We start from the raw sequence: 27,615 nt of genomic DNA on the forward strand, positions 1-27,615 counted from the left end.
AACACTGCCGTGATTGTAATGTTTGCTGTTTGGCCCTTTTGTGTTTGTTGCATAATACAGTATCTACCTGGTCAGTGGTGCCAGCAAACATAGGTAAAGGAGAATGGAGAAAACAATGGAGATGGCCATGATTTTGTTTGACTTTAGTTAGTTTGTGCCTGTTGACATTGATGATGGTGATAGTTTTGTGTTTAAATGAATATTTTGCACTATTTGAGCTTTGTCTTTACCCTGGTGATATCAGAGCCCTGATGACCTTAACCCCTTTAAAAAGTACATTTGCAGTTTCTGTTGAGTAGACATTGATTTCAGCTGCTAACCTCCTCCATTTAAACACAGCAGGCACCATACCACGCACATCACAGATCATATTAAGAAGGAAAACAATGAAACCTCATATACAGTGCAGCGTTGACACAAAGAAGCGTTAAAATATTTTTTTTTCTTCCACCCTGTAAAAACTGTTAATACATTACAAATACATGGTCAAAATGCACATACAGTAGACAGCTCTGTTTCCTTATCCCTTCCAGGAAATCTGCTTGGCACGATTGTCATAAAAACAACAAAAGCTTGGGGAATTTAAACTATTTTTTTTTTTGGAGGGGGAAAGCACCAAACTTCAAAAGTAGAAAATTGGCCTGGCTTTGATATCAAATTATGCTCGTAAAGCAGGTGAGGTCAGTGAACGCAACACAGGCTACAGGTAAGGAAATGAAAATTTAAGGCTACTAATAATTAGAACTCCTGCACTGTATGTCGGAGCTAAATATATGAGGATTGGAGATTGGCTACTGTTTAGCTTTGATTAGCTACTTTTGTTAACTACTGATCATCTTTTTTTTTTTTTTTTTTTGGTAACTGTAGCCACACGTGTCATGAAATGCTACATAAACACTGGTAAATGACACCAGAAGGAAGGGGGAAGTAAGCAGTAGTAAATGGCTTATTTAAAACATTATAATGGCTCTGCATGGACACAAAAAATGATCCGACAGAACACCAGCAAACAAACTGAAATCATTGTTTCGATCAACGCCCCCCACCCCCCAAAATCAAGACATTAGCAAGTGAAAAACGGCCAAACTCTGTCCTGCTTTTCAAGCTCTCTAACTTCAAATATCGCTAAAAGACAGACAGGTAACAGCAACGTAGAAGATGAATATAAAATGGATAGTTTCTAAATAACTCCCTGATTAAATAAAAGCCATGATATGCACATATATGGTGACATTCTGCAGCTTTCACTATATAAACCTACTCATGACGTACAGTTGTTTGACAAATCGATAGAAGAATGGTAATGTACAAACTTGCATAGATAAAGTGATATAGTATAGAGCAGCTTCATATTTAATGTGCCCAAAAAACGGAACATTCGTTTTTTTTAAACGTACTCCATAGGCTTTTCCGATGCCCCTGCAGGGAGTAGCTGCTTGTTGTTGGAGGTCTAACTACCAACAGAAGAAAACATCGACACTCGGACCACTAACATATGCAAGTTTGCAATTCGGGGCAGGTATTTGTTAAGCCTCTAAGAATCGGAGATCTGAGTTTGGATCATTTGTGATGACGATGCAGCTCTCCTGCTTTAAAAAGGCTTAGGAAATACAAACCCTGGGTTACACAAAACATTAGGACTGTTTTTTTTTTCCTTTTTTGTTTTTTTAACAGTATGGCTATTAACAGTGTGGCATATGGATGACATCATAGAATCATCTGGATATAAAGGGACTTCACTGACTGTCTGTAATGCTTTTAAAATACTGTTAAACATGCTTTCCCTGGGATTATTTGGACCTTTTAAACTCGTTTGTAATGCACAGGGGGGAAATGCCTGATTTTGGCTATTCTCAATTTAAGGCTATTCATTTCTATTTGGCTAAACCACCACCTGGGGGGACTGAGAATTACAGGAGTGACATCTCTTTTAGTGTTGTATTAAAATGGCTCCACAACACATAGATACAAAGTCCTCATAGACTTGAAATTTATGTTGAACTTAAAGGGGAGCACCACTCAATTTGGGACATTTCTGGATCTGAGATTGTGGAGATCTTTCGGAAACACTCGCACAAAGTTGTACAATGACTGGAGGATGAATTTGGAGAGAAAACAGAAGCTGAACAAAACTAGTCTTTGTCACTTTAACCAAAGAAACTAAGTGTATTTTTTTTATTTGAGTGGCAATCCCCTTTAATAAGTGTACCTTACAGTTTGGAAAACACCCAAAAGTACAACACATAGACACTACTCTGAGCACAGTTCTATTAAAAGCAACAGGTTATAAAACATTGACATCATCAAGAGGACGTGCTGTACATTGAGTTGTGAGTGTCAACAGCCTCCCGTCTCTACCTCAGTCGCGAACATGACGTAGGAATCATGTCCCGTGTGCAAATCGAGTGAACACCAAACATGCGTGGTGTAACTCTAATGCTACTGACTGAACCTGTAGAGCTACATCGAGTGTGGTGGTGGGTTGGGGGGGGGGGGGAGCTTTTGTTGCGTACGACAAACTGACAAAACAGAGCGATAAAGTAAAGTTCTCTCTAAGGTGGCTCCTGCATTATGTTGTCCATACAAGAAGAAAAGCATTTCTTAACTTTGATTTTTCCTTTGTTTGTAGTGACCCACACCACAGTAACCCACTACTAAGAACCACCTGAAGTGGCCCAGACTTCCTCCACGTGCCCAAACCAACAATGTCTAAAGCACGGACACAGTGGTCCTCAGACAACGCTGACCTCCTCTGACCTTCGACCCCGCACCTCTCTTCAGGCCAAGGTGTAGGGTCCCTTTTCTACCATGCCTCTCTCATGCAGAGCGATGGATCCCGAAGCGGCCAGGGCTGGTGCAGGCTCAGCCCAAAAACAAATGAAGCACTCAAAGCTGGTGGGAGGAGAAGAACATAAAGGGGTGAAAAGGAAAGAAAACATGGCCCATCCATGAAGCGGCTCTGCGCTCCAGCTCTGATGGTGTCTTTAGGTTGGCAATGGGTCGTCATCGCCCTTGCTGCACTTGCACTTGCAGCAGAGGACGATGGGAGTGGCCAGGAGGAGGAAGGGGGAGGCAACCAGCAGGAGCAGGCCGAAGCCGGCAAATATCCCCACGACCTGTAGGGAGACATCAGGAAGAAAAATGTAAGTACAACAATCTTTTCCGTACAGTAGCAGGTACATGCTGTGGTTGGGCACACTTAAAGTGACGGTTGGTAACTTTTGTAAAATAACCTTTTGTCATATTTGCAGCACATACAGCAGTACCATAAGACAGATGATCTGTGAGAAAAAAAATCACATTGCTCTGCCTCCTCGTATTGCTTCTAATGACCTAAACACAAGTGAACAAAAACATCCAATCAGAGCTGGAGTCTCTAATGCAGCTGTCAATCATTTCAGTCCAGGCCGCACTGATCGAATATGAACCCAGAATCTGTTACTGCAGTGCCTATTTCTCACCTCAAACCTTTACAGAAACATATTTTAGTGTACTGTTTAACTGTAAGCGATGTGGGAGATACTTCATGCATCATTTCTCTTTTAACAGCTAAACAGTACACTAAAGTATGTTTCTGAAACATCTGAGGTGAGAAATAGGCAATGCAGTAACAGAAACCTGACTTATTATTAATCTGTGCTGCTAGTTTGACAGTTTGACCACAGTTCACAGAATGATTGACATGATTGACAGCTGCGTTAGAGACTCATCAGCTCTGATTGATTGTCTTCAGTGCGCTATGGTCAACAAATATAACCAAAAGTTATTTTCATAAAAGTTATCAACTGTAGCTTTAAAGTGGACTACTTGACGGAACTGGGCCAAAATGTATTAAGTATTTTTTAAAACTTTATGTTGTGCAAGTTATACTGAACCAAATGTAACCCTCTTTTCTAGATTATTGGTGTTCCCCAGTTCTTCCAGGCAGGCTACAACATTTGCTTCATTTAATTTTCACCAACACGACAAGACAGTATTGATACACCCAAATTTAGGGGTACAGCAACTTTTCTTCACTGTCAATCATGAGGCACTCTCTCTGGTGTATCAGTCATACCTGTCCCCACAAAACAAGGGCAGGTAGGAACCAATTAGCTCATAACCAAGGAAACCTAATGACCCTACTCAAACACCTCACATGAAAATACAAATGAAACAATATACAAAGTGCTATAAATGACAATGAAATAATAATTTACCAGTAACCCTATAATGCTGAATCTATTACTACTTACATATAAATAATGTACCCATTAATAAATAACACAATAACTTAAGTAATGAAAATAACCCAAAAATGTAATGTGTGCAGTAATTATGGATACAAGACTTTCACAAGCTCTTGCACTGAATCCCTTTAACAACTGCAATACCACAAACTGGCCTGCAGATGGCACTCAATGCTTGAAATCAACAAAACCTTTTGACCACAGTCGATTCAAAATGCTTCACAAAGCCTTTTCCCCCCAACTTAACAATTAAAGGCGCATTTATTTTTAAAACTTAACAGCAAATTAATTAAGCTCCCCTTCCTACTGACTTTCTCTCCAGGTACCAGTAACTTACATTCTACTAATTTATGTTACAAGGACAGGTACCTCTTTGTCATTTTGAGAGAAAACACAGGCAAAGATATGGGAAGTGTTGGACGAACCCACTTGATCTGGTGCAATGGAAGCAACATTTTTGAAAAAAACCCAATACAAACTACAGGCACTGAAAAATGTTGCAATGTGCAATGCAAGGGGAGGAAGACATTTTGACTTTCTAGATTCAGTGTTAGGACAAAGACTGGCAAACAAACTTGACTGTGACATTTAACTTGTAACAGCCATGACAGCCATTGAGTTAATTACCTCTGCCAAGGAGGTTATGTTTTCGCCGGTGTTGGTCTGTTTGTCTGCAAAATAACTTACAGAGTTCTGAACGGATTTTGATGAAATTTTCAGGGAAGGTTGATAATGGGACAAGGAACAGATGATTTGGTGGTGATCGGTTGAAGCGAAGTGGATAAAATAATAAAAGGGCGGGAAATCTGAGCTGCTTGGCGGAGGTCTGCGCTCTCTGAGTGCTCTAGTTTACCTATGTATTTTGGTGTTGGAGGTTGAAATATGCCATGGTTAATGTGGTGCAGTGAGAATTTGCTGGGGATCTCCAAAATCTTGTGACATTAGTAAAGCTCTACAGGTTCTCTGTTCAAGCATTAACACCAGTAAAGCTGTTAATGGGCATATCTAATTTGGGTTGTGAACACATAATGCTCTGAACAAATATTTGCATATCCTAACTAATCATGGATTTAAAAAATATTCTGAGCAATCCAACATTATCGAAGCAGAACTCTTCACTGTTACGAGCAAATCAAGTATTTATATTGACCACATGGGGGAGCCAAACACCAACAAGTCCAGAGCCTCAAAATGGAATACATAACACGCAGTCACATGCAACAGTGACTTATAATAGCGCAGTGCTTTTCCTCCCATTGTGAGGGCAAACAGACACCTTTCTGGGGTACCGCTTGCAAACAGGTTTCTGCCAGTTATTCAAGAACAAATTACTAACGGTACGTCTTACAGCCTGGATACAGGCCGTGTTGTACAGGAGAGCACAGTGTGCTCTGATTAACAGCCCCACATGATGCTTACATGTTTAGGACATGACCATCCCTTATCTGATGGTAGACATGGATGTCAGAAGCAGATAGGGAGAGATTTCTTTCTTCTTCTTTTTTTTTTTTGCAAGATAGGTTTGCCCTGGTACATGTTGTATTTGTGAGGGAGGCTTTTTAGATGTGAAAGAGCAAGGAGGGGGGGTGAAATGAGGAGAGCAAGAGAGAGACACAGAGAGCACTGAAGCTATAGCTGCCTTCCACCAGCTGAACTGTAATCATATGACTCAGTCTGCCCCACTGGGCAACAGATGCCAGTGTGTATGCTAATGTTGACAAAATAACAAGTATGTTGGACAAAGGGACGTGCCACCCCATGAATACATTATTTGGCTAAGGAGAGATACTGAGGAGAAATTTGGGGACTGAACAACAGAGTGGCCCTCGGTGGAAGACTGGAACACATGTCATATCTAATCCTGGTCATGTGTAATTCACAATTTCACATGTGGGAAATTATGTCATTTCCAATCCTTTATATGTAAGCTGTCATTACATTTGCTAACCTATCTGTAAAGAAGACCTTGGGTTACGTAAACATTTTTTTCTAAAGTAAAAGGTGAACATAATAGGCTTAGTTGAAAACAGCAGGACGCTGACCATCAGCCACTTGTCACCGCACGCGGACCAAGCTGTCCTTTTCCTATTGTGCCGTCAAGATAATGCGAGTCCATCATTGAATGGGAGTGTGCGAGCCAGAAAGAGGCAAAGCAGGGAGCACGTGTATGGCAACATGCTGCAGTGTGGTTTAAGGAGGGGAGCCCTGAGTGAGTGTGAGACGGGGGGGGGGGGGGGGGGGGGGGTTGTTCTGGTTTTGGCAGATGGGTTTCTCACCTGTGTTCTGTGCCAGATAACGGACGCCCTGGAGTGTCCCAGTTTGTTCCGACAGGGCCCTTTGTCATAGTGGATCAGGAGAAAGTCGTCCTGTCGCGCAAACACACACATGCACACAGCACAGATAAGATTGACCATTAGCAGCCTGAAAGACGCTGTCAGCTGTTCTGAGAAAATTGCTTTCTAAATGACCTGTGTGGTCCGGTCCACAATTAAGATTACATAAGGCACTGCGGCTCATAAGTCACCCTTATCCAAGCTCGATTTATAGGAGGAAAAAGCAAAAAAATCCTTTCTTATCAAGGTTAAGCTACAGTTGCTGTCACGAGGAGACAAATGATATCTGCATCCAGGATTATCAAAAAGCAATACGAAACAAAAGTTAGAAAAAAAATGCATCCACTCACATCCAGGGACTCCAGACAGTACCAGCAGAAGGCGTGTTTGCAGTTCTTGCACATCATCTGTGCACAGCCCTCGTCCCTCTCGATGTAAACTTTACACTTAGGACAGCGCTTGATCGGTGCGTCGTCCTCTTCATTCTTATAGAAAGAGCTGCGAGGAAGAGAGACACGAGGCCCGCTGTGATTTTCATTCCAAACACGACACAACATCCCAAATCACCCAACATTCACTTTACAACAAGTGCTGTGGATGAGATTGCTTTAATGCAGCGATCAATATTTACAATCTGTGGAGTAACAGGATTGTGTGAAGCCGCGAATGGCTTTAGCTCAGGCGCTGACAACTCTTCTAAAAACCACCAGTCGCTAAATGGCATTGAACTCCCTCCCGACACTCTTATTCTTCCATCCTGTTGGTGTCAGTTTGTCTCTGTCTATTTCTCCGGTGTCAGTAAAATGCTGACACCTGAAATCTGGAGGCGAGCAGGTAGCTGTCATTCTGAACACTGTCCTGCGACAGGTAACATTTCTAGCGGAGGGCACAGTCATTTTTTGTGAAGACGAATCCAGCTTTTAGAGACAAGTGTAGTTCAAATGCTGAGGCTCTTTACAACTATAAGAGTAGACCTGCTAATCCTCTCTCCCTCCACTGTGGCCTTTGAGCTTGGTCCTGAACCTGTGCAGATAGAGAAAAGCTCTGCAAAGCTAATGACGTTTCCAGAGTAAGAGGATATCGCAAAGAAACGGGTCAGCCGCACATGTCCCCCGGCGGCCCTCTGCTAACCTCACAGGCAGCTCCTGTATCATTAAAAAGGAGTAATAAGTCCATCCCAGACTGCTTTACTGCAGTTTAGTTTCAGCTGGTTGTTTTATATCTGCCTATTCATTTGGGCTGGAGCCCTGGCTGATGCTCAACTGAGCAGTGGCTGCAAAACAGCCAGCCAGGCAAGCTGTCAGTCTGTATTTAAGGACGCGCTGAATGAATCCTGCTGTGTATTGACAAGTCAGAGCTCCACTCAGGTGAACTGAACATGATGTATGGATCGCTACTCCACTTCTAAGAAAATGAATATCACTTCTAGGGATTGCATCTGCAGTGACTTTATAGCAGCTGATTCGGTTACAGATGCCAAAACGAGATGAATTAATATCTTTCTGAAGAGGAAGTAAAAACATTCAACTGATGTAAACAAATCATTACCAGAATAGATACTGCTACTTTTAACCAATGATGTAATAAAACTTTAAATAGATGGATGACTTAAGTAAACATTTTTGATCTTTGTTGTTAAAACTTTAATTCATATTTTTGTATCAGTTAAAAGTAAACTGATTTTAAGACAGATAATAATCAGATATGCACATTAATTTATACCTACATGACAGAAAAATGTGTGTGTACAAAAATATGTTTTCCATCTGACCTGTAGAGCTATTTATATGGGTTATGGGAAAAACATCAATACAGCAAAGTATCGCGATACTTTTGTGCAACAATACCATATCGTCACACAGTGCAGAGTATCGATTTTTTTTATAATATACCTAATTGAATATTAAAAAAATCAATTGCTTTTTCAGTCCACCACATACATTTTGCTGCAAATACAATGAGTGAAATGAGATATAAAGAATGAAAACTTAATCTTACTAGATAAAACAGATGCTGACAAAGTGTTCCTAACTTACAATTGAAAAAAGGTAATAAATCGCCATATATCGCAATACTATTGTATCGTGACTAAAGTATCATGATAATATCGTATCGTGGATCCTCTGGCGACTCACCCCTATTATTTATCAGTCTAAAATGTTTTGGTGTGAGTTGCCGAGTGTTGGAGATATCAGCCAAAAGATGTCTGCCTTCTCTCCAGTATAATAAAACTCCATGGCACTGTGCTTGGGGTGCTCAAAATGCCAAAAAAAAAAAATACATTTGCAATGTGCGTCTACTCATGGACGTGGTGCTTTTGACAGCATGAGATGTAACATTAATGGCGTCTTCTGTGGCTGAGCTGTAACTTTAGCTAGCTCAGTGGTGCTAGGTGAGCTAGCAGTAGATGCATGCTACCTTCTGCGCATTGATACAGTTGGTGGGTGTAGTTCAGTAAAGAGAAAATAGTTCCTACATGAAACTGCTCACAACAAGGTCTGTGGATTATCTTGAGTAACCGGGTCAGGATTTCTGGAAAGAGACATTGCTGTTGAGTTTTTCAAATGTATTTTTTGGGCACTTTGAGCACCACAAGCTGAGTGCCATCTAGTTCCATTATATTCTCTACTGCTGATATCTTCAACACTCAGCAACTCGCACCAAAACAATCTAGATTGATGAATAGCACTATAGGTAAGAGGAAAAATATGTATTTTTGATTTTGGGATGCACTGTCCCTTTAGTAATAGGGCTGCAACTCACAATTCTTTTCTTTGCTGATCAATCTGTCAAGGATTTTCTCAATGATTTATCTAATAATTGTGTTCTTGATTATGACCCATAAATAGTCAAAGTCCAAAACCCAAATACATTTTGTTCAATATTATAAAACAGTAAGAATACCAGCAAGTATTCACATTGGAGAAGTTATAACTATATAATTTTTGGCATTTAGTTTAGTCAATTGTAAAAATACATGCAGAATCATTTTCCAAATTGACTAATCTATTAATTTTGAGAGCCTTAATGACCTGGGGAGAAGCATGTACGAAGTGTTAACCAGAGTATAAGGTATGTGGAGGACAGAGTACACACCTTACACAGAAATATTCTAATAACTCATCTGATAAATAACATAGATGAGAGAGAAATTGGGAAAACAAGTATCTCAAATTCAACACAACTCTTAGTCGTAAACGGATGAACACATAAAAAACGCAGTACCTGTTTTCTCCTGGTAAGAAGGAGGTAATAGGCAGGTTGTTCTCCTGGCAGGCCTGTCCGGGGTGCCAGTTGGCCTTGCAGGCCGAGCAGAACTCGAGGGCACAGACGGCGCACTGGACCAGCTGGGGCAGCGCAGGAGAATCTGCTTCCTTTAGTTGGCACACGGCCTGGCAGGTCGAGGAAGGGCACCACGTCCGGCATGGGTCCAGCAGCACCTCTAATGGAACAAAAGAAGTGCCAGCGTCATGGACAGCAGCTCTCTTAAGGGTAACCAACATCACAAAGTAATTGTTTTTATTGAGACTTTTTTTTGGTTTAAGGTAGTTGTCAAGTTCAAATATTTCAGATTATGCTTATAGCAGCACAGCTCTACTGTTGTGGTGGTAGCTGATGTTGAAGAGACATCGAATCTCAGTGCATATGTGCGTGGCTAGATACAAGAAAAGATACGAGATATGAGAAAATATATCTCTCTGGGATTTGGGTGAATTTTAAGGAAGGTATGACTTACTAACATGACGTGAAGGTGACCTTGGCATCTGGTAAAAGGCTTCCTCCTCATACATATTTAATGTAATACACAATTTTCAAGCTTCATTTTGGTTCCTGCTTATGTTGAGAAATTGCTCTTATACAATCGTTCATTTTTGTTTTGCTGCACGACTTCTCCCAACTCTTTTGAATATGTGTGAAAGAGCCCATTTTGTTGTATGTTTTGCTAGTTCTGTTCTGAGTTCGTAGCGTGATGCACTTGCCCTTGTATCCTCTCCTTCCTTCCCCTTGCCTCTCTGCCAAGAACTCCGAGCACACATTCCACATGCACTCTTGGCTCAGCCTGAGAAATATGGAACGGTTACAGCAACTGTTCTGCCTGACTGGATTGGGACATTGATGAGACGGCTGACTGCCCTTATCCAGGCACCATCAACAGCTATTTCTGAGGCTTTTTTTTTTGAGGATTTGTGTTCATTTACAGGACCCCCCTCTGTGCTCCTATGTATGTTTTGTGTTCTTGCATTCACATGCGTAAGTGAGATCAGCGTGTTCTGTGTACAATTTGTGCCTTTGTGTAGGTGGTGAACCTGCAGGGCGAGTTCAATCAAAGAGTGATACCACAGCTAAGCTTTTTTTCCAGTAGCTAGGGAACTCTAATATCGCTGATTAGCACGTCTACATTGACAGCATGGAGGGACACAGACCCGCCATTATCTTTCCAGCACTGATATCCAAACCTTTTACCAGCTGGTTAACATTTATTCTACAAACAGTGTAAACCGCAGACACTGAATACATAGCTGCACACTGAAGCAGAGATAAAAGGATTTAACTAAAATATCTTGCTATGCTAAGAGACCTGCCCCCATCAGAGTCAGTCAGACAGTTTACGAGTCTAGAGCCGAACCAATCCAATTAGAATTTCTTTAAACAAAGTCTGGGAGGCTTTCCCTTTCATGTATATTTGATGGGAGCTGGTGTTACGCTTTGATGAGGATGACAGGGTTGAGTCAGAATACTACAGTACAAATCTGACAAATGTTAGGCCTGAGTACCTGTCATCAGAATATGCCTTGTCTGCATGATTATTTGTGGTCCGTGAATGGCGTTGAATCCCTAATTTTTAGTGTCAGAGGGAAAAATTTAAAAACTTAATTCCGGAGCAGTGGACTGCTTTTTGGCGCCGACATGGGGACGATAAGAATCCACTAAGTAAATGAGCATTGTTTAAGTCTGTCTATTAGCTTTCCCTGTGGCGTGATTCGAGTACAAAAACGTCCACGGGGCGTGAATGACTGACTCCAGACAGAGTGAGCAGCAGTTCGGCTACACTTGCAAGACAGGATTTGCCGTCATCCTTTTGTGTGTCACGTTAAAATACAGTATTACCCTTGGAGGACAGGAGGGTCCATGCAAGTGCATGATTGACAGCCGTTGCCCACACACCACCCACCGAGGAACGCTTAAGATAACGCTGACGTACCACAGCCGCTTTCGCGTTGACTCACCCCTTTCAAACTGAAGCTTCTTGTATCTCTGCATCATCTCCGTGGCCACCATGCACTCGATCTACGGGGAGAGAGGAGACGAGGAGTGGGAGGGAAATAAGCAGGTCATTGTGCATATATATAGACAGAAGCTGCAGAAAGCAATTATACATTCAGTGTGTTTCCAGAACAATGTCAAATTCAAATGTCTACAAGATCACAACTTGCACCTTGCTTACCAATGAGGCCTTTTATGCCGTTCTTTAAAAGGAAATGAGAACCCAAAATGTATTCCAGGTGCATATGCAGGCCCACTCAAGGTTAAATGCACTCATTTATTGGGCAATGAAATGAGCATTCGGGCTTTGTAAAAGAGCAGTCAATTACAAGGTGAGGGCATTGCTGTCAGAGCTGACGGGGATGAGGCATGCTTTGCTTGAGTGGCAGGAGTAGCTGGGGTTCCATTAAGGGCCGGTGACACTGATTGATTAGAAACATAAGGCCGTGGTGTGCTGGAGCATGCTGTGCCTACGGGGGCCTCCGAGACCAAGTGAGAGAATCGTCGAGTCCATCAAGCAAACTGCCTGGAGGATAAGGAACGCTCTGCCCTCACATTGACCTCAGCTGCTCATTAGAATGGAATAAACACAGTGGCAGGTGGAGCACAGTGGTCATCTTGAGTGAATCAAGAGCTTTGAGGGGGCGTCGAGGTGCTAAACTAGCTGTTAAACTAAATGTTAGTTTTACCAATTTGTACTTTTCTGCGTGGGAGGAAAAAGCAGCGTGATAGGAAGATCGTGACATGGAAAATTTTGACCTGCAGAGATAATGCCACTATTGTTTTTGTCATTCAAAGCACGTGCATTTCCAATTATTGCACGTATTACATTTGCAATTCAGTACTGCAGCTTGTTGTTCAAGGTCCATGAAAAATTCTGCAGATCCACTTTGTGGAAATAAAAAATTGCTGCAGTGATCAAGTCACATCTGTTGGGCATTGTCAAACATGGGGATTGTTCTGATATCGACAACCACTCACACCCTACAAGACAAGTCAATCTAACGACATAGCAAAAATCTGACTTCTCCTTTTTGTCAATACCTCATTTTCCTGCAAGTGTCCTCTTTTGGGACAGGCAGAGTCTGGACAGCTAATTGCAGTTTCAAGGCCTTCTTTAATCAGGAGTTCCACATACTGCTTCAGGCACTGAAGGAAAAAAACACAGACAAATACAACATTGACAGAGTTCAATATCCAGTCAGTCAAGTCAAATGGAAAAAAACAAAACAAAACAAAACACACACACTGCTTGGTAAACACACACTGGCCTGAGAGTCTCTCTTTATCACTATGTGTCTGTCGCCTCAGACAGAGCTAGATAGCTGGTGGAGAAAATGGCGCATTTAGCACTTAAAGAGCCAGATAGTTCCCTCAGGAGCAGTTGGAGGAGACCAAAACAGAGCAAAAAGAGAAGTAAATATTAGATGTACCCTGATTTGAATTTTAATAAATCACTGTTCATAGTTTTCCCTTGTTATGTTTGGTTTCTATTTCATCCTTCCTGACCGCCAGAGGCAGTGCATAAGCACTAAATGTCTTGGTCTCGCAAGACATTTAGGGTTGTGCCGGTTTGAAAATTTTCCAACCAGTTTGATTTAAAGCCAAATATCTAACCGAACCGATATATCGAATTATATACCTAATTTTACCACTGGGGGTCGCATTTGAGCTATTTTTCCCAATAAAAGCCCATTATATGTGTAATGCGCTTCCAATCCACTAGGTGGCGGTAATGCTGTATTAACCGCCAATACACACAAGGTTACACAAGAAGAAGAAGATGCAGAAGGACACCAAGGAACCTTCCTCCGACTCCGCTCTCTCAGTGGAGACACGGCGGTTGAGAGGGCCGAGCGAGAGGACGTTCCTGTAGTATTTCCAGCCCCCCAAATAGTACCAGGAACTTCTTCAGTGGAAACGGGTTACTAGGGCAACAAACTGAATGACTGCTGACTCCCTCGCACTTTTCCCCGCCCCCAATAAAATTTGATCTCTCGCAGCAGCAGCAGACAGCAGAGCAAAGCTGCGGAGTCCCTCTGAAGCCTCTGAGACAAACTAAACAAAAGACTTGTAGGCTCCTAAACCTTATTAAGTTGTCATAATGCATGTTACAATGCAAGATAAGTTGAATATAGTCCCTTGACACGCCACCGATGTGAAAAGCTCTTTTTTTTTTGTTCTCTCTCCTCCGGTTTATCTGGTTGACGTGAATTAAACCGGATGGAGCTCTTAAACCGGACCGAACCGGTTAAACCGGAAATCGGCACAAGCCTAGTAGCATTACCAACAAAGTCACCTGTGACCCCCTGATGACCCCGGCCAGGCTATATCTTCAGAAGATCTATTCCTGCAGTTTCTACCCTTTTTTTTCCCCCGTTAAAGGGTTTTTTTGGGGAGTTTTTCCTTATCCACTGTGAGGGTCCAAAGGACAGAGGGATAATCGTATGCTGTAAAGCCCTGTGAGGCAAATTGTGATTTGTGATATTGGGCTTATAAATAAAACTGATTGATTGATTGATTGATTGAATTGAATCTTCTGGCAAGGCCACAAGGATTCTGAGTGACTGAACGCTCTGGCAATCATCCAGGATTCATAGAACTGTAGTTACATACGTAACTCTAGTTTTATTTAGGTTTTTTTTTTTTTTTTCCTGCTTTCTATACGTGCCTCTAAAACGCCCACTATGGGATCTGTGACAAACATGAACATCTGATGTATGCATACAATTCAGGTTTAATTTTAACCCTTTGTGGTCAAGGCTATAAGTGACCGTGTTTGACTACTTTTGATTGTACCTTTAAATTTCATCTTAAAAACTGTTTACCTTGCCTTGTTTGGTGTCATTTTCTTTCAGCACAACCTCACCTGTGTGACTTTACAGTTACTTTTTCATTTAGACATACTGTATTAACACATTGGACCTAAAATCACACAAAAAACACCACCACTAGGAAAGGGGGGTGTCATGGGTTTTTTTTTTTGCTTGCAAGCACCAAATGTGATGACAATATTCAGGAAAAAGCTTGGTGTAAATTATTTATCATAAACCTGGTTTTACTTGGCCTATCAACACAATTTAAAACTGGTACATATTTTGAAGTTTGCACTTTTGACACAAACGGAGACTCAGCGAGGCTGCGTCTTGCTGATACGTCAACTTAAATTGGTCATGTGATTTGGACGCACCAGCGCGTCTCCGGAGGGTTAAGGCCAATAAAGAGTAAAATACACACACACACACACACACACACACACACACACACACACAAAAAGGCTTACATTTGCAAGGTGTCAGGAAACATGACCCCAAATGAATGCTTATGTTGCTGTCTGTCTGGTGGAATTTAAAATAAACAATTTGCCAACATATATAAAGTGAAGTGAAGTTGTTCTGCAGCCTCCCAGAAAATAATAAATGCTGCCTCACAGAAAACCTAAATTTGAAGTATATAACTTCTATTAGCTTTTTTTGGGAAGCCAGTAAGACATTTCCAGTTGCAAATTTACATTCATAAAAACAACTTATTGTTACAAAGCTGAAAAAGTGAGTGAGATTTAACATAATTTCTTTTTAAAAGACATACATGACCTCATCTTCTATTCAATGTCTTATTTCACTACACTGTGTATTTTGTTTTCCATTAGAACAATGTAGAAATATCAGTATCAAAATGGCTTAAGTGAGATATCAGGCAGTGCCTGTGTTTACTTTGTGGTTGACCACAGCGGAATAAACTGTCCTAACTCAACTTTGGTAATGACTGCCGCCGCCCAGACTGTGTTCTAGGAAGTAGCTTCTATTTTTAGTGGTCATTCTTGGACATTGTTTCCTCCTCTCTGGACTAGATTGGCTAAGATATGACAGCCAGTGGGTATTATTATTCCTCTGTCCCAGCCTTTTCACACAGGACCATGGTTTCACGGGGAGGGAAGTGTGGTAATAGATACCGAGGTCATTACTGATTTAATGCAGAGAAAATCCTGTGTGGCTTCTATTAAGTTTAAACATTTACTTCTGAAAAATGCTTGCACAGCGTTAAACAGTCACAGGCGACTTGTGCTCTTTGAAGTTAGTGAAGCCTAACATTTTTTCTTTGTATCAGCTTTGAATATTGCTCCATAAAAAATATTTGACACTGTATAAATTTGATTTGTGAATCTGTTGACAGCTGCAGGAAGCCTCTGCGTCTTGCTCACCAGTGTACAGAAGACACATTGGCACTGTGTGATGGTGGTCATCTGCTCCAGGGGGAACTCTCCAAGGCACAGCTTACACGAGACCAGGGGGTCCACGGCCAGCTCCCAGGTGGGACGGTACCGTGCTGTGGTCATCTTCACCGCCACAGAGCTGAAACACAATGCAGAGAGAGGGATGTGAGACAGATAGCTACATGTTAATGAAGCCAAATGCGTCCTGAAATAAACCGAACAAAGTGGAACGGGTAATACTCATGATCCTGCTGATGACAAAGAAAATCCTTAAAGTGCAAATACATGTGGCTCCGTTCTTTTTTTGTGTCAGTCTGTCTACATAATAAATCCAGAGTCCAAGCTGGGCTATATTTGTTGTGACACAATCAGCATGACCGTATGCAGGCAGACTGAAAATGCATTGTGAGTTGTGTCCAGTGAGGGTGCACACACACACATGCACGCGCACACACAGGCCTGCTGTATTGTCAGATGTTCATTTTTATTCCAGGCCTCATACTTTCTGGCAAATAAAAAAGACCAAAGCACCTGAAACTCCTGTAGCTATCAGTTATCTCAGCTTCTTGTGAAATTTTCACTCGAGATGAAGTAACACTTTTTTTCCCTCTTCACTGCACGTCATCGTGTCTCTTTGTGAGAGTCAGAAAGGGTTATTTTAGGCCGTCTCGTCTCACTCTCTCCTTTCCCTCTACTGCCGAGAGCGAAGAACACCCACTTGGCTGTTTACAGGAAGTGGCACCACGCACACAACGTCAACACCGTCAAGCTCTCCCCGTGCTGCTTAGCAACCAGCTGAAGGAGGATTTCGGAGGCGGAGGGGGCAACAGATAGGAGGGAGAGGAGGCATGGCAGAGAGAGATTGCAGTTTGCTTTCACTGGTCACAGTACAGTCTGCCTCCATGTGCAGCTGCCCATTCACAGACGTACAAGAAGAGGACAGCGAGTGGGAAGAGAGGGGCTGGAGAGTTCACATGATCGCTCCATGGACTCTTGTGCTGTGTACTTGTGTCACCCAGAGAGGGGAGTGGAGAGAAGAAGAGACAGTGTGTTCTGGTTTAGCAGAGACATGGTATCTCTTCACACCAGCGTTTTTAACAACATTTAAGGAGGAGGAAAATGCACCCACCAGGGATCACCTTCATTAAGGTGCCAGGTGAAGGCAATCCACAGATGATACGTGCAGGAGTGATACATTAATATGAGACAGAGACCAAGCTGTTGTGATAATGAGGCAACCTCTGGGGCTGAGAAATTAAATCAGCATCATAGTGCCAAAAACTGCAGTTCCTTGAATGGCCACTTGGGCCACATAGACCCCCCCATGTTTACAGCAGAAATAAACAGGTGTACAGCCTGGTACAAAAAACGGTTTTGGTCTCTATAGCTAATATCTCCTATCGTGACAACTGTACGTGGGTGATTTTTACGTAACTCACCCTTTTTAATTAATAATAACGAAACAATGTCTTTATAGGCACCTGGCATAGGACTCAAGGACACCTTACACAAAACGCAGTTAAAAAAAAAAACAAGCAGCAATGTATCCATAGATCATACAATCAAACAATTCCAAAACATAACAATGAAAATTAATGAAATGACTAGCCAAAAAAAAATTGGAATTATTAATATTAAGTATAAAAGACCAAATATGGCACCTTGAAAAGGTGTGTGGGAGGTGTGGAAAGGGAGTCAATATTGGGAATGTCGTTGGGGAGAGAGTTCCAGAACGGCTGAAGGCTCTAGAGCCCATGGTAGATGGTGATGTGAGCTGGATTGCTGAAAAGGATCTAAGAATATGGGAGGGTGTGTAGATATGAAGGAGTTCAGACAGGTAGGAAAGGGCTCGATTATGAACGGCCTTAAAGGTGAGAAGCAGAATCTTGAAATTGATGGGATATTTAACAGGAAGCCGGTGCAGTTGCTGGAAAACAGGAGTGATATGATCTATGGAGAGGGTTCTGGTAATGATACCAGCAGCTGAATTCTGGACCAACTGGAGTTTATAAGGACACTTGAGAGGGAGACCAAAGAACTGCAATAATCAATACGAGATGTAACCAAAGAATGAACGAGGATTGCAGCTCTCTGAGGTGTAAGTGACCATCGAAGACGATTAATATTTCGTAGATGAAAGTATACAGACTGAGCAACATTATTGATGTGGGCCTCAAAGGGCACTGTACTGTCCAGGATGACCCCCAGACTGTTAGCCAATTATATTAAGACTTAAGGTTACACATAATTAAGCGTGTGGCTGCTTTCACAGGCTGTCTGCCAGGCATTACCAATGTCTGAATCAGGTCCACCTTCTCATCCAAATATGGTCACTTCTGGCTCCAAAAATCCAATATGGCAACGGCCAAAATGCCAAACTTGAGGCTTCAAAAAGATGATCCACAAACCAGTGGGTGACATCATGGTGGTTACTTTCCTCATTTCTATATAGTCTATAGGCAAATCAAGGGAGTTGTGTGATGGGCTGAAACCTTTGGTGCAAATCTCAGGACCCATGGGTCATCGACCTGATGACGATAAGCCTTTGGGGGATATGGCTAACGTTACAGGAGATCTGATGTAGCAAGCAGATATCCAAGCCAAGACGTCATCTTCCATGCTCTCTATAAACAGAGGCAACACGGTGATGCAGTGGTTAGCACTGACGCCTCATGGCAAGAGGATTCCTAGTTTGAACCTGGGGTGGGGGGTTCGAACTCAAGGGTGGGGGAGCCCTTCTGTGTGGAGTATCATGCAGTGTGGATTTTTTCCAGGTGTTGCGGTTTCCTCCCAAAGTCCAAGGACAGGCAGGTTAGGGTGACTCTAAATTGGTGTGAATGTGAGCATGAATGGTTGTCTGTCTCTATGTTTCAGCCCTGTGATAATCTGGCGACCAGTCCAGGGTCTACACCACCTCTTGCCCAATGTCAGCTGGGATAGGCTCTCGCCCCTTGGCCACCCCTTACAGGATAAGTGGTTACGGAAAATGAATGAATCTATAAACAGATAAGTGCATATGAAGGAAGAACGTTCTGCCACTGTACACAGACTATTCACCTTCTACTCAGATGTTACTGGTCAATACCACTCGAAATACAAATGGGAACCAGAATCCTTCCGATAACAACATCTTGTCCTTTTGCCTACAGATTGCCTACAGTTTATAGAGAGTACCTTGGTCCATGGATAGGGTTTCAAGAAAAACATGTTGTTCTTTTATTTCAAATGTTGTTGTTTCTTTGTCCTCATATAACATAGAAAAACACTGGGTCTGCCATCAGTAAGGACATCTCACTGTTCTCACTGCTGCTCAAGGAGAGAGGAGAGAGGAAGATTCCCAGTGGAGACTTCAGTGAGGATACACGAGTGCATCCTATGTGGGAGTCTATTAATAGACAGACACTCATTGGAAATCTGTGAGTGATTGGATACTGCAGGCGAAGCACATCACTCCACTCCACTGCAGGTTTGACAAACTACAAGCAGAGACAGAAGGAGAAGACACGTAGGTGTCGGAAGATTTTTTTTGTCCTTATTCATCATTGAGACAGTTATCGGATACGTGCTAAGTGAAGGTTTCAGAAGCCAGATGGCATCTTCTTTTCCCTACTTTAACATGCATCTTGGCACAATCAAGGACACTAATAAATAGAGTCCACTGATTAACTCCCCCAACCATAGGCACACTGTTTTATTTAGAATATCTTTAACTGACTTGTGTCTGGTGTGTTTCTGCAATTAACAAATTTTAATTGTCAGCAAGTGTAGTTTCCAAGGGTTGGGGGTGGGGGAATCTTAGATATTCTTAGATGCATTGTGATTCTCTCTTTAAAGATTTTGATGCAGAAAAGTCAATAATCATGAATTTAAAACCCAATTCCCAACCCAATTTGGCGTCCCCTGGCTTAAAAGCTGCTGTATGTAAGTATCGGAGCTTGAACTATAAAGTTGAAGTGAATCAGAAATACTTTATTGATCCTCGAGGGGAAATTATTTATGTTACAGGTGCTCCTTGCAAGAGAGAAAAGATACATGAAAATATAAGAAATTTAAACAATAGTATTAACAAATATATAGTTAAATAAACAGGAATTATTAACAAACATAAACGTAAATATATATATATATATATATATATATATATATATATATATATATATATATATATATATATATATATATATATATAGTAAACAAAATTTACACAAACAGAATATATACAGTCAGGGTGAATGGGGTTATTGCACAAGTTAAATTAAATTATTGCAGTGTGTGAAAGTCTCAGGGCCACTCAGAGGGAGGAGTTGTACAGTTTGATGGCCACAGGCAGGAATGATTTCCTGTGGCGCTCAGTGGTACATTTTGGTGGTATGAGTCTCCCACTGAAAGTACTCTTGTGCCTGACCAGCACATGGTGGAGTGGGTAAGAGACATTGTCCAAGACAGTTCGTAGCTTAGACAGCATCCTCCTCTCGGACACCACCATCAGAGAGTCACACTCCGTTCCCACAACGTCACTGGCCTTGCGGATCAGTTTCTTGAGTCTGTTGGCGTCCGCCACCCTCAGCCTGCTGCCCCAGCACACAACAGCATAGAGGATAACACTGGCCACCACCAGAGACCTGGACAAGAGCCACACTGTACACAGTAAAGCTGAACCCGACTCAGAATTAAGTCAGTCGAATCAGATTTGGCTGTTCAATACAAATATTCCAACAGTTCGTTCCTTTATTTCCCTGTAAGCTAACTGAGCTAATGACGGATCAGGACATTATTTGCCGACACTAGATATCAAACAAAAGCCAGAGACTGTATCTGAAGTTGCTCTTAGCTGTAAATTCACCACCTCTAAGCAGATGTTATGACCCAGGTCATTATTTTTGTACATTAAAGTGTTTGTATCGGTCTGCAGTGATCTGTCATATGTTCTCTCTCCTCCCCTCAGAGTGTGTCCAAGTGGTTGAGTGTGATTGGATGCTGCAAGGCAGGTGGTGTTTGCTGATTGGACCATTCGCAAAGATTGATGTCACCGGATTGGTCCAGTGTATGTCAGAAGATTCTTAAACGCCAGCTGATAGATGCTGTTCCCTCCTTTTCGCTCTACCACTTCCACCAAAGCCAGCACTTAGACTGTGAATGTAGATTTTGTTTGAGTACCTGAGGGCAAAAACTTTCGTCGTTGTTAACTAGTGTGTGTTCTTGATAACTTTGTTATTAAGGAAAGTATTTTGATTGAGTTATTAGTGGGTTTTCTTGTATTCCTTTGTTTGAGCACTGTAAATAAAGCAGTTTTAGTAACAGTGAGAAGCCTTTTTTTGTTTGGCATTGCCATGCTCTCTCTTGTTTTGAATGGTAGAAGTTTAGGTTAGAAATGTGTCTTTTGTTTTACATTTGTTTTTGCTAGGTAGGTTTAGTCTAGGTTCCCCTAGACCGTGGACGTAACACAGAAGACAACTAGAACGTCATTTCAGAGCCAAATACTGCATTCACTATGAGCAACAATGCAACAGTGTGACCAGCTACATTAGTGCCGAATCACTGTTGAAGTACTGCTCAAGCGCTCGTTAACATAGTTGTGTCATCATGGGCTTGTGTGCGTTTGCTACTTACTATTGAGCACTTTGACCGAACATCATCATCGGTATGTATTTCGTCATAAAATCAATGTCTGAGCCCCTTTTAACATGACATTTCCGTGTGCACTGCGATACACAAAAAGCTATTATTGTGTCAGCTAACAAGCGAAATAACACAGCACCAAAGCTAAAAACAAAAACATATGAATGCTTAACGCATCACTGCGTCATTGGAGCACTGAAAAAAGTTGAGGCCAGCTCAGCTTTTGTTTGTAGCCCGTCACACCCGACAGCAGCGACAAGTCTCAGGTATCAGTTTGTAGCTTCATGTCACTGCCTTCCATTGAAAATGAATTGTAGCCTGTTGCTGTGTCCCTTGTGGTGTGAATGCAGCATTACTAAGCAAAGCCCCTCCTCTTCTGGGCAGCTTCCTTCACGTTCACAGCAGCCTGTACGAAAAAGTGGCATGAAAGTGAGATGCACTCACTCTGTGGCAAAATCTGGGGACTAAAACTGCCCCAGAAGTCCACTGCACACCAACTGACAAAAACATACAAAAGATAATGCTTGACTTCAAGCAATGTCAGTCAACTGAGGGGTCTGCAACTGGTGATTTGATCTCCCACTTTCAGGGGACACCCCTGGTATGCCAGTAAATTCACCTATTAACTTTAATTATGGATCATCACATGGAGAAAAAATCAATCCTGTATAGAAATAAAATATTTTGATAACTAAAGATGCATCAATAACTATTTCATAATCACACAGTAGCCATCTGATTTGAGTCATGAGAGATTCCCACCCCTATTAGTTTCCCATTTAGTCACAGTGAAGTATCAGTATTATATAATCACATTGGGCAGAAACACCATCATTTAATTTCTTTTCCCCTAAAATGATAAGTGACCTATTTAAATGCATAATGAGACCAGTCTCATCATACTTATTTAGCAATTAATTTACAAGGGAAAAAAAAAACTGTAAGTAAGCATGAATAACTCCAGATGCAAATTTGAAAAGGCTAATTAACAGGAAGGAAACAACTCGTCAAAAAAGTGCAGATTTAAGTGACAATATGCAAAATATTTCATTAGACTGTGTAAACAAATTCTCGTAGACAACAAGACAACAAGTGCAGAGCAGGTGATCCAAGCGTGCACCTGTTCTCACCAGGGCGCCGTTTGACTAAGAAAGATGTCTCATTTAATGAAATCTGATTCCCACGATGTTTCCTCCTTCGCATCTCTTCATCGTGTCCTAAGTAGGAGGGCCGAGGAGGAAATTGCAAATTGAGAAAAAAAAAAAAAGAGATGCACCTCGTGTTTGACTCACTCAAATCAGCTGGCATTCATCCATCTGTCCACCATCCATCACGCTGACCAGAAAGCACTGAGTGGTGAGGAGGCTCTATTATGGAGGTGCTGAGCTCATATACAAAAGCTTAAATGGCAATTTGTTATCAGGATGGAGCCAAAGACTTACAAACATGACCCTCTGGGGAGTGTGTGGGAAGGCGTGTGCTTTGGTGGTCCAAAATAATACACGGAAGACAACTTAACCACTGAAGTAATTAAATACACGGAAGACAACTTAACCACTGAAGTAATTAAATCACACAATTGGAAATGAGCCGTATGTACGTAACGTAGCTGAGTGGAAATGAGCGGTATGTGTCAGCTTTAAAGCAGGTCTAACAGGCAAAGAAACATGATGCTCCAAAGGGGGGTAAAGTACAAGTTACAGCAGCATCAGGCATAAAAACGTCAAATGATTTAATCTAGAAAAAGAAGTGATCTCAACACGGACAAACTTCACAGGCAAAGAGGAAGACGTTGCATGTGGAAGTTCACTTATTAGCACTGACAAACACTTCAGAGGATACATTCCTAACACTGAAACCTAATGCTAGGGGAACCTTATCAACACCTCTGTGGTAGAGTCTCAAACTGTGCACCTGATGACTTGAATGACATCACTTCCACGAGGACTGAAATGAGTCTGTTTCTTATCAGTCTCCATGTCTAAGCTGCTGAACTCCATTAGCCCTGTGGCAAAAAAAAAACTACCGGTAAAAAGTAATTTGCACTGCACAGAGTAGGACTTTCTAATACAGTGTATGCTTTTTTACATTCAAATCTGTTTCTCTCCTCCCAGACTTTATATTGGCTGTGCTAATACTGACAGACTGGGTCGATGGGGACAAATGAAATAGTTTTATAAGGATGGCCCGCGGAAAGGAGGGGAGAGAGGGGGAGAGAGAGCGAAAGGGAAAATGAGTTTTCATGAGAAAAGGTGGTGCAGTGCCATCCCTCTGCTGCATTATTAACTAGATGGTCCATTATCACAGAGAAACACACACACAAACACACACGTATACATTATATTCCCAGCAATGGGACTGTGCATGCGGGCCTCTCATGCTCCATGTGTGCTCATTTCAAATATAGCCCTCCAGAATACTATACGTCCGTAAAGGTCAGGTCACGGAGCTAAAGATCAATAAAGCGGGAGTCACAAGTGAGTCAGAAGTCAAGCATCCATCCTGAGCAGTGGTCACCACGTGTCAGTCATCAGTCTGAAGGGACTCCACTCATCAGCTTCACTGGCTGCAGCAGCACTTATGCGATAATGACTCCATAACCAAGAGACAAACACACACATACACACACACAGACGTGCATTAACAATCCATTGCATAACGGGGATGGAAATGGTCATGAAGGAGCAATTGAGGAGTAACTGTCCAGGGAGCTTGAAGTGAAAGGGATTTCTTGCTGCAGTATACATGATATCATCCATTAAAGGAATAATACACCCACGAAATGATCATTTGTTTATCAATTATTCAGTGTTGGGTTGAGTTTGTGAAGACGACTTCGCTTTTCTCATATGTCTCAATGGTGAACGAAGAATCCAAAAACTGAAAACATTCTTGATGAACTGGATTAAAAGGGGGCAGCGTTTAACACCAGGAAAACTATATCACAACATCTGCTTACAAACTCTGACACAACCCCTACAGTATAATCCAAGTCTCATTTATCCAGTCGAATGCTCAGTACTTCCCAAACATGTGAAGTCTCACTAAAACCTTTCTATTTAAAACACATCTGCATAAGAGTAGAGCAGAGTTCAACCACACTCTCTTGCCCAGGCCTGCTATCATCCGTGCATCAGACTGTTTATGCGGAGGTGTTTTAATTTTTAATGTTTTAGTGGAAATGCATGTGTTTGGGAAGTACTGAGCATACCACAGGAAAAATTAGACTAAAATTATAATGTCTGTGTTGCTTGAGAGTTTGTAAATGGCTGTTTTGATACAGTTTTGCTAAAGTTAAACGTAGTCGCCTTTACTCCCTTTTATTCAGATTTTTCTCCATTTTTGAATTTTTCATTCACCATAGAGGCATGCAAGAAAAACAAAGTCTTCTTCGGGAATTCAGTGTAACGCGCAGTTAGTAACCGTTATAGAAATGATCATTTTGTGAGTGAAGGATTCCTTTTGTATCTGTTCAACCAACTACATTATCTGTATCTGTACTCAAAATGGGCGTGGTTTAATCAGGACCTGGGTGGGACTTAACCAGAAGTTGTTATTTTAAGCCTGAAATTGATATGGGTTGATCGGAAGTTGCTGTATTTATTATTTATTAGAAAACTGTTTACAGAACAGCCTCAGAATTGAGTGTCAGATCATTTTTGATCACAAGAGTGAGAGACTGAACATGTCTACCCAAATGAGGATTTTCCTTCATCACAAGTACAGCAACACACATTAACAAAATTTACTCGGGTGATACTTGTACTCATAAAAAATTTAGTATAGCATTAGTTCAGGCAGGGCACGATGTCAAGCTCAGCACAAATCCCAGCTACACCAGCTGATCTCAAACAGCCAATCAACTGATGGAGCAGCTGATTGATGACAGGGTGTCAGCTGATAAATCACATGATTCCTTTCTATGCAACCAATTAGTGAATGTCATTCAGGGCGCCCTATTTAAACTGCTCTGACCTGCCTACTGATGCTGCTTCCTCTGCAAGCCACTTTTCAACCGGCCTCCACCCCAGCTCCTCCTTTTCATGCTGTGTCTGACTTATCAATGTCATTTCTGTTTGGCATTTATGTTGGCTTTGTTCTGTTTCCAAGGAGTCTTTGAGGCTGCTCTTCCTGCCTTAGGCTTTCCATTTAGGCGCATGGAAGGGCAGGGTGGTTTGCTCTCTTTGCCGTAGGCTTTCCTTGTTTGCATGTGGAAGGGTGAAGAGGTGTGCTCTCTTCACCTTAGGCTTTCCATGTAGGCACATGGAAGGGCAGGGAGGTTTGCTCTCTCTTCCTCAGACTTTCCTTGTTTGCATGTGGAAGGACGGAGAGGTGTGCTCTGTTCACCTTAGGCTTTCCACTTAGGCGTGTGGAAGAGGCTTTCTGCATAGGCATAGGAAAGGCAGAGAGGCCCCAGCACAGAGCCATACCACCAAATATAATACTGGAAATGGAAATAAAGTTTTCTTTGACTTAAGTGTTCCTGACTGAAGTAAATGATCTGTACTGGGTACTTGTTTCATCCAAGTATTCGGCTGATCCCCAACAGATATTATACCAAACCACTTGAATGGATGCACACAGGAGCAATTGCAACATACAGAAAACTTAGTTTTAGCCTTGAGACTAATTCTAATCTTAAAAGCAAACTGGTCCATATCCCTAAATTTCCTCACTCCAGTGATGTGAACCCTCAACTGCTCCATACAAAACCAGACAAAAACTTAAACACATACAGTGTATAAGCATTTCTCATTTAATTAGACTGTGAAAAAGACTGTTTACTGTGGCTTCGGTATAATTTCATTTTGATTGAATGTAAAGATAACATGCTGCTTCCAAGAGATATCTCAAACTTCACTAATCAGTTTTAAAGCACTACTTGTCAACACAGGCCTTTGATGGGTAAAGTGCAGATATTGCCTAATACTGTGAATTCATTTTAAGATAATGTTTACATAAACCAGCACCAGTCAAGTACTGATTTATTATCAAAGAAAATAAAATATCCAATAATTAATTATGATCTTCTTGGCACTGAATGATTTGGCAATTCTTTGATATGTTGATGATATCAGCTTTTTTTTTATATATAATTGTAATTGTCAGTGTGAATATAAAGGCTCTGATTAATAACATGGGAAATGCTCATTACAGTCTATCAAACAATAAATCAAAAAAATAAATAAATCAATAAATCAAGATTTATTTTGTAATATAAATGGAGACTGATACTGCTCGACTGATAATGAATACAATACCCTTGGTGTTTTTTGTTGTGACACTGTCAGTGTCCACACAAGAGAAAAAATCCTGCTCTGCTTTAAAATAAATGCTGCTTCCTACTGTAGAAAGCAAACAATAAAATGCATATTCTCACCTTAATAGACTCAGAATATATAACACCAAGCCTCACACTGCATAGCGATGCAGGCTTTCCATTCACGAGGAACTAAACTCAACTAAGTGCTCTCAATGCACCATTGTGTGCAAACTACCTCGCCATTCGCTCCCACAAAAGAGAGAACACTGTCAAGATGAGAGAAAGAGAAAAGTAAGGGTGACACAATCTTTCAGCTCTCCATTTTCACCTGGCTTGACAGCTTTTACTGTGTGTAATTACATAATGTCACATCAAGGCATTTGCGCAAGACTCTATTTATATACCACACCTATGGCTGATGTGAAAGAAAGCTGCTAACAACTGTTAGCTGATCGGAGAGCGGAAGCAGCCCACACATTTTTCTCACTCATTCTCCTGCACACACATAATAGACAGATGAACATTCTTCCAACACATGCACAAAGCTGTCCTTCGGCTGATTTACAAGAATGAGGAGTGAACCAATTAGAAAAGTCATTTGAGAGTGTAATGAAGGATGGAAACTGAAAGCCAGCTGGAGACAGTGGCAGGGCTGGAATAAAGGACTTGGATCATGCAGATAATATTCTACCT

General features: G+C 41.6%; 1 protein-coding gene across 2 annotated transcripts in view; it reads right to left on the bottom strand.

Moving 5' to 3' along the window:
• Positions 1–1,787: 1,787 nt before the first annotated feature.
• Positions 1,788–27,615, bottom strand: part of rnf144aa (ring finger protein 144aa) — a 51,369-nt gene continuing 25,541 nt past the window's right edge. The window contains exons 1-8 of one of the 2 annotated variants that reach the window (XM_078175074.1): positions 16,281–16,399; positions 16,029–16,179; positions 12,872–12,976; positions 11,791–11,851; positions 9,788–10,004; positions 6,913–7,060; positions 6,506–6,595; positions 1,788–3,116 (exon numbers count right to left, since the gene is read on the bottom strand). In XM_078175074.1, coding sequence (XP_078031200.1) covers positions 2,985–3,116; positions 6,506–6,595; positions 6,913–7,060; positions 9,788–10,004; positions 11,791–11,851; positions 12,872–12,976; positions 16,029–16,179; positions 16,281–16,327 — 951 coding nt within the window. In that variant the 5' untranslated portion in view covers positions 16,328–16,399 and the 3' untranslated portion in view covers positions 1,788–2,984. Of the gene's footprint in view, positions 3,117–6,505; positions 6,596–6,912; positions 7,061–9,787; positions 10,005–11,790; positions 11,852–12,871; positions 12,977–16,028; positions 16,180–16,280; positions 16,400–27,615 lie in introns of those variants that run through there. The other variant, XM_033642566.2, reaches the window with a different exon arrangement.

This window comes from Epinephelus lanceolatus, chromosome 15 (genome assembly GCF_041903045.1).
Source record: "Epinephelus lanceolatus isolate andai-2023 chromosome 15, ASM4190304v1, whole genome shotgun sequence".
Lineage (NCBI taxonomy): Eukaryota > Metazoa > Chordata > Actinopteri > Perciformes > Serranidae > Epinephelus > Epinephelus lanceolatus.